This window comes from Crotalus tigris, unplaced genomic scaffold, assembly GCF_016545835.1.
Source record: "Crotalus tigris isolate CLP2741 ecotype Arizona unplaced genomic scaffold, ASM1654583v1 scf7180000019204.250258, whole genome shotgun sequence".
NCBI classification, from domain to species: domain Eukaryota; kingdom Metazoa; phylum Chordata; class Lepidosauria; order Squamata; family Viperidae; genus Crotalus; species Crotalus tigris.
The window spans coordinates 238079-250258 of NW_024097432.1; the positions used below are offsets into that span (position 1 = coordinate 238079).

The 12180-nt window shown below is 40.0% G+C and overlaps 1 protein-coding gene across 1 annotated transcript in view; it reads right to left on the reverse strand.

Moving 5' to 3' along the window:
* Positions 1-6815, reverse strand: part of LOC120316019 (fibulin-5-like) — a 39731-nt gene extending 32916 nt beyond the window's left edge. The window contains exon 1 of the mRNA XM_039361117.1: positions 6549-6815. Coding sequence (XP_039217051.1) covers positions 6549-6753 — 205 coding nt within the window. The 5' untranslated portion in view covers positions 6754-6815. The remainder of the gene's footprint in view (positions 1-6548) is intronic.
* Positions 6816-12180: the final 5365 nt, after the last annotated feature.

Consider the following 12180-nt stretch of genomic DNA (forward strand, 5'->3'; position numbering starts at 1 on the left):
AAATTATATTAAAATAGATTGGAAATATTAAAACCTGTATTAATTTCACATTTTGCCAGTGCTAAATGAGAGAGAGAAACGAATACTGCAACGAAAGGAAAGCCAGATAAGAGAATTGAAAAAGAGAATAAACAACAAATGAAAGAGCTACTTGCTTCATTTAGACATAATCTTAAATTAAGCACCAGATATAATAACTTCCTGTTCTTTTTTGTCTTTGGGTAAAGTGAGAAGAAAGAAAAACCAATTGCTCTTGTTTTTCATATTTTTAACCATGGTAAATTGCAAAGCTGGGCTGGTGAAGAAAGAGAAGGAAGTAAATGACTCTGAGGTTCATTCACACCGCTCTAAATCATATACATGAGAATCAAATCCATTTGCTACAATTGAAAGTTGGAGCAAATCTAGATTTTAATGAAATAAAACTTTGGGCTTCAGGCTTTAGTCTAACATTTTTATCAGGATTTTTGTAAAGACAATATGCAAAATGAACACTCTTCTAATCTCTCAGAAAGAAGAGTAGAATAAAAGTATAATATATAATTAAATTCTGCATGTCTGGAGAATCCATTTTTTCCAGTTCAGACTTGCTCTTACTATGATGAACCTGCCTAAATGACAGGAAGTCTCACTACATTGTGAGGACTGTGTTGTCCAATGAAAGAAAAACTGGCTTTCCGTTATGAAATTTAATGTCATGAGAAACCAACTCTTCACTACACATTTATACAAGTGAATAAAACTAAAGGAGTGCTGCAAGCAAAAGAAAAGCCAAGAAATTGTTAAAAAAATTAATACATCTGTAATTTGGAACTAGAAGGTGCTTTTTCAGTGCTTTCAACACTGAAAAACATCCTAAAAATGATTAAGAATAGGGACAACACACATTAAAATTTAGTGCCTTCTAGTCCCAGATGAATAATCAGGAATGAAAAACAAATGTAAAAAGAAAAGAGCCAAAGGACAGGGTGTTACATTTGGAACTTGAAATAGTAGTTCAAATTCCAGCTCATAAAAATGGACTCATTGGGTGGGAAAAAAACATTATGCCTCAGCTTCAATTCCACATCTGTAAAAATAGGATGGCTGAATCCAAAAGCTGATTGTGAGAAAGAATAAGAAAAGAAACTAAGAACCATGAAGTGCTAAGAATACTGATGTGGAGGGGTTAAAAAATTGGGACAGCTAATTTTGGGCAGGGAATCACCATCCCAGAGTAAAATTAGAAATATCTCCAAGGGGACCTAGAGAGACATGTGAGGAGTGTGAACTTAAAACTAAAAGAGAGGGGAATCCTTTATGTGTGCACTTTTTAACTTAGCCACACTAAATTTTGAAAGGTTAGGGCTGTTCTGAAGAAGCAAGGACAATAATTAGGGAAGGATTACCGGGCACTTGCTCAGCTTGATTGTTTTCCATCAATCTTTATATGAGAAGACATGGTACCTGCCATGACATACATCGCATTTAATGTACCAAACTTATTTCACAGGGAAAGGCCGTCACCTGCAATGGCATACAAGGACAGGTATCTAGCCAAACAGCCTGCAATCAGGGTTGCTGTATTTTAGGAAGATTATATTTAGGTTGTGTAGGATATGTAACCTTTTTTTTTTTTAGTTGCCAGCGTGGAATTTGGATTTTCTTTATGCAGCTGAAATTTTTCAATGCAACTATCATCTTTCCAGTTTACTGTTGTCCAGTCAATTCATGTCTGAGGACTGCTAGCTATCAAATCTTACCTAGGTGAAAAAGGGTACATTAAAATGCTTAACAGGTTTAAATATTGATAAATAAGCATGAATTTTGTATTTCAAGACCAATAAGGACCTGTGGTTCCAAGGGAATGTTGCTGTTTGGAGATTGGATACTTTAAAAAACAGGACCATCTCTTTGGGCATGGGTCTCTCCTCTGTGCCATTTTTGTACACTTGTAAATAAATAGGTATTACAAAATTACCAGAAGTCTCCTATAGTTTTTTTCCTGGTAAACGCAGGAACAAATGGCAATATGTGGAGTATACAACGGGCTTATTTCTTATTTTTCGCCTCCTTTGTTCTCTACCCTTGTTACTATATACTTAACTGGCCTTTTTAACCAACCATTTATTAGGCATTTTAGCCAGAATGAAGACTAACGATGGAAATGAGAAAGAAAGAGAGAGACAGAGAGAGAGAGTGAGTGAGTGAGTGAGTGAGAGAGAGAGAGAAAGAAGGAAAGAAAGAAATAGATCTTTGCACTACATTTCTAGCAATACTGAACAAAGATTACCAAATCAGTATGAAGGAGAAAATTATGGGATGGGATGAAGGAAATTTTTTAACTTAGAAATTGTAGTGAAAGAATAAGAAGACTACAGGTGGTTACTAAACTGAATTCTTTCACCAAAAAGATTACTATGGCTAAGCAGTCTAGAGCTTGAAGTACATGATTAAATGGGTTAAATATGGAAATAGCCAAAACAAAAACATTGGTCTAGATATGACACTGTGTTTTGCTTCAGAATTATAATCTACTTCGACCAGGAATTAAGAAGTTTCAAAATAATATATATCCTAGATGTAATCATATTCTTTCTTTTAAGAAATATATTTAAAAACTGCAAAGAAGTATCTGGGAGATATTATCCTGCTGCCTCTCTAGGATGTTTGTGTTGATGCTTACTGATTATTCATGTGTCAACAAGTTGTATTTTTCTGGACTCAGAAGTTATACAAGATCAGACCTAGTTAATACTTGAATAAGACACTAATGCCAGAACTGTAGATTATCATAGATGGGAATGTCAAAAATCATCTTAGAAGAAGACAGTGGCAAAACACGTTAATAACATTGCCAAGAAAGCTTCATGAAAGAGTCCATGAAGTCAGCAAGGGTCAGGTTTGACTTGAAGGAGATTGACCTTTAGCTAGGATTCTCACTTTTAATTCTGGTGTTTGTGTATGTGTATATCTGTGTGTGTTATTGAAATCCAATCCAATCTCTCTAAGAAGCAGGCACTAAAGCAAGCCCTAGCCCAGGGGTAGGCAACCTTGGCTCTTTTATGACTCGTGGACTTCAACTCCCAGAATTCCTGAGCCAGCTGTGTTGGCTCTGGGAGTTTAAGTCCACGAGTCATAAAAGAGCCAAGGTTGCCTACCCCTGCTAGCCCAACAAATCATTGTTCCCAAGAACAAAAATAGAATATAAAATAACTCAATTCCTTCATTGCGTTTGCCTTTTTTCTTGAAAAGGATATAAATGAAAACAGCAAAATTAAGACTAAGAGAGAGGAGTCAAAAGGATTGATCCATAGGCTGATTGTGGGTGCATTCTCATCTAATGGGAATTTCTAAAGTTTGTATTGGTCAAGATGTCTGTTACAGGATGTAAAAAGAGATTTTCACCCATCAAACTTTGTGTATGAGTAAGTAGCTAAATGTTTTTGTATATTTTTTAATGGAATATGACTTGTCAGTTTGGTGAAGCTGTCTAGATTGTTCTAATTATATTTACCTTTGGTCTTTCTCTTATTCCTTAGATTGATGAGTCATATTGTTTTCGTTTCACTCCAGTGATTCTTTGATATTGAGTCTGTTCTGGGACTAATTTTGCATCACCCTTCTACATTTCTCTGTATACACGGAGAAACCACAATTCTGCAAACTAACATCGCCAGAACCAAGTAGTTATAACAACTGATTGATTTCTTTTTAGCTAGACATACTGTCCATGCTGAATTCCTAGCACAGAAGCAGTTTACAGTTGTTATTTTATATGTATATATATTATATATATTTAAGGAAAAAGAGTAACTTTTTTGAATTAGCCAAAGATGATATTTAGCTAATATTTTGACCCCAGTACTCTTCAAACAATAAAGCTTGGGAAGGTCACAGGTATGATGCTATATAACAACTCTGGAAAGGATATACTGCATACTATCATGATGGAAGCACATCTCTTTCCAGGTACATCTTAAGTAACTGATAATGAATTAACATGGAACAATAAATCAAAATCACACAATTAAAATATAGTTTCACAGAGGCTCACTCATAATAAGCAAACCTAACTACAACAGGTTTATCCAGTGCAGATGCAATTAACAGTTTTACAGATATTTGATGTACATTTGATGTCTTTCAGCTAAAATTAATTCATGATAAAATTATGTTTTTGAATGTTATTTTGGAATAAACTATTTGTTGTAAGAGAGGATTGAAGAGGAGAAAGATTAATGGAATATGTTGAGAGTGAAACCTTGGTTGGATAACATTTTGGAGGTGGTTATTCTGTCCCATGCCAGATGACACTAATAATGCCGGTTGCATTTCTTATTCTTTCTTTATAATTAGATTAATATATATTGGTTTGCTGTGAATGTTCAAATTGACTATACAGTATACCAAGTTAATGCTTATTAAGCAAGTCAAAGTACACAGTATACCAAGTCAAAATGCTAATCAATGTAAACAGAGCAAATAAGCATTAACTTGGTATACTGTGTAGTCAATTTGAACATTCACAACAAACCAATATATATTAATCTAATTATAAAGAAAGAATAAGAAATGCAACCAGCATTATTAGTGTCATCTGGCATGGGACAGAATAACCACCTCCAAAATGTTATCCAACTAAGGTTTCACTCTCAGCATATTCCATTAGTCTTTCTCCTCTTCAATTCTCTCTTATAACAAATAGTTTATTCCAAAATAACATTCAAAAACATAATTTTATCATGAATTAATTTTAGCTGAAAGACTTTCAGTTACTAATTGGATAAACATGCATTTTAAGATAACCCATGATAATGCCAATAGGGCAGGGGTAGACAACCTTGGCTCCCAGAATTCTGGGAGTTGAAGTCCACGAGTCATAAAAGAGCCAAGGTTGCCTACCCCTGCAATAGGGGAACCATAATGATAATTCTCAGCAGCTGCTACTGTATCTGTTTAATAATCAAGAAAATTCATAGGACTAAAAACAGAGTCCTTCCTTGGAATGAGGCATCATGACAGCAGTCACCTTACAAGTTGCAGGTTCTACTATGGATGTTTGGGGTGGTGGTGGTATTATATAATAATAATAATAATAATAATAATAATAATAATAATAATAATAATAATAATAATGTTGGAAGGGACCTTGGAGGTCATCGAGTCCAACCCCCTGTTCAGGCAGGAACCCTACACCATTTCAGACAAATGGCTGTCCAGTCTCTTCTTAAAAACTTCCAGTGTTGGAGCATTCACAGCTTCTGGAGGCAGGTTGTTCCATTGGTTAATTGTTCCAATAAAGAGTATCTACACGTTTGTTCTTTCATGTGTTAAAGAGAAAAGAAAACGAATTCTTTCCTGACCACCCATCCTTTGAGGAACAGAGTAAAGTGCTCTCTCCTATCATTTTTTTTCTGGGAAGTTGCCTACTTTCATAATCACATTATATCAACATACCTAATCTTTATTTCTTTTGGTCAGTTTTACAAAATGGATAGAACACTCTTTCAGTTGAAATTGCCTGGATAAGAAATGTGCATCTTCCCTGAGCAGTATCCCCCAAATAAAATGGATTGTACCACAACTATGAAGCATATTACAGGTAGTCTTCATTTAGTGAATGCCTCATTTAGTGTCCATTTGCACTTACAAAGGAGATGAAAATGCAATTTCATGACCAATCTTTGCATTTATAAACTTTGCAGCTCTATAAACCAAAAAAAAATGTGAATTAAAACCATAAGCACATTTGTAGTTTTATTTAGTGACCGTGTTGATTAATGACCAAGTTGCCAATGGCAATTGTTGTTGCTAAACAAGTGCTACCTGTAACGAAACAGCAATGTCCAAATAAACAGCTGTTAAAGCAACAATTCACAAAGAAGATTGAAAGAAAATAGCACAGTTAGAGTCTGAAGCCTATTATTTCCTAATGAAGACAGTTGGCACATGAATGAGATATATTCACTATTTATCCCCCATTAGATGGTTCAAACAGCTGGCAGTCAGAATCATCGGCATGAACCTACGTGCCTCATGTGCAGGGTACTAGTCCAAAAGACAAATCAACAAAACAAACATTTCACCATGATAAATATCTTGCTTTGGCAGAATCAGCAATTCAAACAAGGTACAGAGGCCATTGACCTACTGAAAGATAAACAAGGCACAATAAAGCAGGAAAATGCTGCGTGGGCCTTTTGCCAGGGTTTCGCTATTCAGTCATGAAATCAATGGACCAATGTATGCAGGTATTCCTTGACTAACGACCACAAATGAACCCAAAATTTATGTTCTAAGTGAGACATTTGGTTGTACGTGTGAAAAATGGTCATAATTCACTTTTTTCATTGCTGTTGTAATTTCAAATAGTCACTCAATGAATGGTTATAAGTCGAGGATTACCTAGACTCTTGTGTTTTTTTTCCTCTCTCTCTCTCTCCTTCCCTCCCTCCCTCTCTCTGTCTCTCTCTCTCCCTCCTCTCTCTCTCACAGTTCAGATAGCAAATTGTGACAGGCTAAAAATCTGTACATGACAGGCACAAATTAAACATCTTGCTATTTACCTACACACTGGTTGTTTTCATTCATTCGATACCCAAACCGACAAATGGGAGGCACTCTTCCAACAGTAGGATAATTTGGAGCAGGAGCTGGGACTGGAGGTGGTGGGTACACACTAGGTACGTAAGGATTCATATATGGGGATCGCTGGACAGGATTTGTTCGTGGAATGCATAAATAGCCACCATTTTGGTTGACACACACCATGTCTCCTCTACAGGCCTCAGCAATAGTGCGGCATTCATCAATATCTGAAATAATCCAGAAATGGAAATGTTAACTTGGCTCTTTGCTGATTGATAGTTTGTGTCTGATTAATCACTTGTTCTAACGGTCAACTAATTAATGTATTGACTTTTAATCACATCATAAATTATTTATCCTACTTTTCAATTTCAAATTTAATAGTTCAGTATAAATTTCTTTTTGAGATAATTTAAGAAAGGAAGAGGTTTACAGACATAGACTGATTTTTAATAATATCCATCCCTACCCCTCAAATGTAATACACGTGAACAGCAAGAACCGAAACCCACTAATTTCAAACAAATAAATTGAACCAAATAAATAGAATGGGCCCAAATACAGGTAGTCCTCAACTTACGACCACAATTGAGCCCAAAATTTATGTTGCTAAGGGAGACATTTGTTAAGTGAGTTTTGCCCTATTTTACAGCTTTTCTTGCCACGGTTGTTAAGTGAATCATTGCAGTTGTCAAGTTAATAACCCGGTTGTTAAGTGAATCTGGCTTCCCCATTGACTTTGCTTGTCAGAAGGTTGCAAAAGTTGATTACATGATCCTGGGACACAGCAACCGTCATAAATATGAACCAGTTGCCAAGCTCTGAATTTTGATCACATGGCCATAGGGATGCTGCAATAATTGTAAGTGTGAAAAACCATCATAAGTCACTTTTTTCAGTGTGATTGTAACTTTGAACGGTCACTAAACGAACTGTTGTAAGTTGAGGACTGCCTGTAATAAATATATAAAAGCTCAGTCAGCTGTTGATTTTAAAGTTTAGTAATATATCCATTAAATTGATATTCAGAACAATACCATGCGTGTCCAATGGGTCTTACAATACCGTTAGACTGTTTCCTAAATATTATGGTTTAAAGTTGTTGTTTTCCAAGCAAAACTCAGATACAGTGGTACTGATCCAGGCTGTTAATCTCAATTTACAGAGTGCTTCATAGGGAAATGAAGCTATAGTTTTCACATGGCCTTCCCATTTATTGCAATTCCTTATGTCCCTTAAAAGCAGGCACGCTGGCTGAGGAATTCTGGAAGCTGAAGTCCATGAGTCATAAAAGGGCCAAGTTTGAAGACCTGCTTAAAAGCTATTGCATGGGGGCTGCGGAGGAGGATCCTCCAATCCTCATAAGATTGGAGGACAGAGGTAGAATAATATAGTGGGAAGAGCATTCAGGGAAAACCTTCTCCAACCTTTTCCTCCAACAAAAGCCATTGCATTATAATTGACTTCACCCATCATGCTAAGTTATAACGGAATTCATCTGTCTTTAGCTTAATATATTGCATGAGTCCACATGTTATTGCTTTAATCAGATTTATATCTTATCATAGAAGTGAATATTTGTAGCTCACGGTTGAACCGTGGGGTCTTAGGTGCTCTCTGAGCTCAGTTTTTTCTTGCAGACATTGCTATTCTAGAGTGCTACCTCACTCCCTACTAGCACTGATGATGCTACTTAGTTTGGTAAAGAAACATCTGCAAGAAAACATCCAAGATCAGAGAGTGCCAAGGTTCCCACATATCTTATCATATTGTGCAAACCTAACTATGATGAATTTAGTACGCTATAGATAGATGACTTATCTTAACAAAGTGTAAGAACTAGGTCAATATGGATGTTTTATGCAAAAGGTCAGATTAAAATTTATGCTCAGCCCTAGACTGATTTACCTTTCAAAAAGTGGAATGTTTCATTTTGGCATGTGTGATTTGTAAATTAAGACAAAATTTGCAAAACCATAGTTTGGTGAATACTCCTAGTTGGCTGTGATTACCCCATACACAGTATTAAGGCATAGACTAAATTGATCCTATTTTGGTATCCGCTGAGTAAAAATCCATCTTACCTTGCTGTTTTGTTTTCAGTAAAAGTAGAAATGGTCTGACTTCCTGTTCTTCCTCTAACCTAGAGTTCTATTTCTAATTACAAAAATGACAACCTTTTCTTGTTCAAATCACAGCATTGGCACACATGTTTTTGGTTGGCTTTTTTTCCTGAAGACAGCAAAGATTTGATTTGGCAGCTGTAGAACTTGGCTCTTATTCGAGAACTGCACGCGCCTTATATTCTTTTTTGTGTAAACATCAGTGCAAAATTTTGAACTTTCAAGAATTCATTTGAGTTCTCCTGTTAACTCTCAGCCACATTTTAGGTACTTTCATGGAGTACTAAAGTGTAAACTGACTTCAGAAAAGCACAAACAAACCAATGAACAAGATCGGACAGCAACAGCCATTTTGGAGAACAAAGGTTATTCCCATTTAGAATAATAGAGCTATGTTGTTATTTGAATATGCGTGCATCTATGTGTCCCTTTTGAGAGAAAGAATGTAAAGGCTTGGGATATAACATGCAGCATCATTAGTGTTGAGTCCGTGGCGGGAAAACAGACACGAGAAGCAGCTGGAGTTCTCAGTTTCATTTATTCAGCGTTCAGCTTACAGGAAGATGGCTTCAGCCTCGCCCAAACGCCTCGCAGCCTCTTATATAGGCAACTCCCGGGTAAATGGGTTACTTTTCCCGCGCCAGCACCCGCGCATGCGCACGGCGCTGGCGACAGCCTGTCTGGTCCCGGGCAGCTTTGCACCTGCCCGGGACTGCCTGCAAACGCCCGAGCCGTTTGCAAAGGCTCGGGACATAACACCCCTTTCCCCCGGGCTAAAACTACTACCAACATACAACATTTATTTTATACGACATTTTGCTCCCCAATGTCCCACTGTTTACTGGCTTTTGCTTTGCCAGCAATGTTATGTAGTCTTCTAGGTACTTGGGAGATTTCTTTGCTCTCTGTGACCTTCTTAGCTCTGGATTACTGGCATAAGTCCCCTGACTGGAGGGAGGCGTGAGCCTGTTCTCTCTATTGTGCCCTGGTGTCTTCCAAGGACTGTGCCCCGATGCCTGGCCTGCTTGCTTGCCCACCGGGCTCGTCAGGCCAGGGCTTCTGTTACTTTGTGACCTGGTTGACCTACCTAGCTGTAGACCCTCAGGCCCCTTGAAGTGATAGCCGCTGCTGGGCGTCTCTGTAGAACCTCCTAGGTCAGTCCAAGACCTGTCAGGAGGCTGTCCATTCCCTGAACCCCATTCTGTGTTCGGGCTCGTGTGGGTTTCTGTACTTTCCCAAAACTCAGGTGTTCCCTGATTGTGCTAGGGTTGTTGTAGTCGGGACTTGGTTCCTCGACTAACTCTGTGTATGTTTGACCCCCTGTAGGATTTGGGGTAAGGTCAGGCCAACCTTGGGGATTGTGTGCCAGCTCTCTTGCGGGGAATGATTTGTTGGGATGCCCCCGGGTATCCTCCGTTGCTGGAGTGCTGTGTGATGTGTGTGGAAATGAGTATGCCTCCGGGTGACTCACTGGCTGGAGTGGAGAGCTGCAGTGCCTGTTGTGTGGGTAGCTCCATGACTTTCTTTTCGGAGCAATTGCAGAACCTTGGGACGAGCCGTTTGTGGCTCCCTCAGTGGAGCAGGGCAGTAGCTCTGCCCTTCCTTTGCTCCAAAGGGTCCCCTTCCCCCACCCGGAAACAGAACCAGGAGTCTCAGCAGAAAGTATCGCCTTAGGGAGCGAAGTTGGTCGATGTGCCGACGCAGGACACGACCGTTGTCCGGGGCAACCTCGTAGGAGAGAGGGCCTGTGATCCTGGACACAGAAGCGGGGACCATGTATGACCAGGCCCGTAATTGCGAGCCCAAACCGGGGCACCCACAAGTAGTTGTCTAGGTGCCCTAGGATGTGAGGTAGATGAAGGCAGTCTGTCCGGATGCAAACGGTCAAGTCTAGTAGTAAGTTGGCGCCCCCAACGAAGTTCAGCTGGACTTCTCCCTGTAGAAGTGGACGGTGTGGTGCGATAAGAAAGGAGAAAGTCAGCCAACCTGTGATGCCAGTCCCCGTAGGGGAGTCTCTTCAAGGCGTCCTTTGCGATGCGCACCATGCGTTCAGCCATACCGTTGGTGGATGGGTGAAAAGGCGCAGATGTGGCATGACGAATCAGGTTTGCCTGTAAGAAGCTTGGAATTCGGAGGAGGTGAATTGAGGGCCGTTGTCAGACACAATGACATCTGGCAGCCCGTGTGCAGCAAAAATCCCCCTAAGTACATGAATAGTCTTTGCAGTGTTGGTGGCAAGAGACAGGAACACCCTCAGGCCATTTGAATGGCTGTCAACAAGGACCAAGAAAGAACTGGCCTGAAAGGGCCCGGCGAGTCAATGGGCACCCTAGGACCAGGGGACTGTGTTTCCTCCCATCTATGCACAGGAGCTTGGAGCATCGCCTGGGCGAGATCGTCTGGCCCCAGGTGGCCATGCGTGTTACTTAGCTCAATATCTGATCTAAAGCAGGCCACCACAAGTGGCTGCGTGCAAGAGCCTTCATACGAACAATGCCAGGATGACCCTCGTGGCGGGATTCTAAGACCCTAGTCCTCATTGAGGTGGGAATGACAACTCTGTTTCCCCAAAGCAAACAACCCTGAGAAAGGGACAATTCGTTCCTTTTGGACCAGAAACTCTGAAAATCAGGACTAGGGCAGTGCTCAGGCCACCCGGACAGGACCCAGGAGCGGACACGTGAAAGTGTGTGATCTGTACCTGTTTCAGCGGTAACATCCCTGGCACTAAGAGGAGCGGGCAAGGCTTGGAGTGATAGAATGTTGACAGCTGCGCCAGGGGGGGGGTCAGCTTCTATTAATGGCAGAGGCAATTACTGCGCCATCACATGGCCATTTCTTTCCCAGGCTTGTGGAGTAATGAAAAATATATGCAGACAAGAAAATAGACCACCTAAGCATTCTAGGGAAAATGATGTGGGGAGTCTGCTTACGTGTGGTAAACAGTCCCAGCAGAGGCTTATGGTCAGTGAAGACCGTGAAATGCCTGCCATATAGAAAATCGTGGAATTTTTTAATTCCAGCAACAACAGCCAGAGCCTCCCTGTCTATCTGAGCGTAGTTGCGCTCGGCAGAAGACAGTGTTCTGGAGTAGTATGCAATAGGAACCTGAGTTCCATCAGACCTGAGGGGACTCAGGACAGCTCCAACCCCGTAGGGGGATGCATCACAAGCGATGCACACAGGGAGAGACTCGTTGAAATGTGCAAGAACACTGTTAGAAGTGAGCAAGGCCTTGACTTCTTTAAAGCAAGCCTCATGCGCTTGTGACCACAGCCACACAGCCTGTTTGTCTAGTAGCCTGTGAAGAGGATCAGCTACACTAGCTTTATGTGGAAGAAAAGAATTGTAGAAATTCAGGAGGCCTAGGAAGGCCTGAAGTTCGGCCTTAGACTTTGGCCTGGGTGATTCTAAAATAGCAGTTAGTTTGGATTCAGCAGGATGAATCCCAGCAGCATCAATTTTGAATCCCAGAAATTCAGTAGAA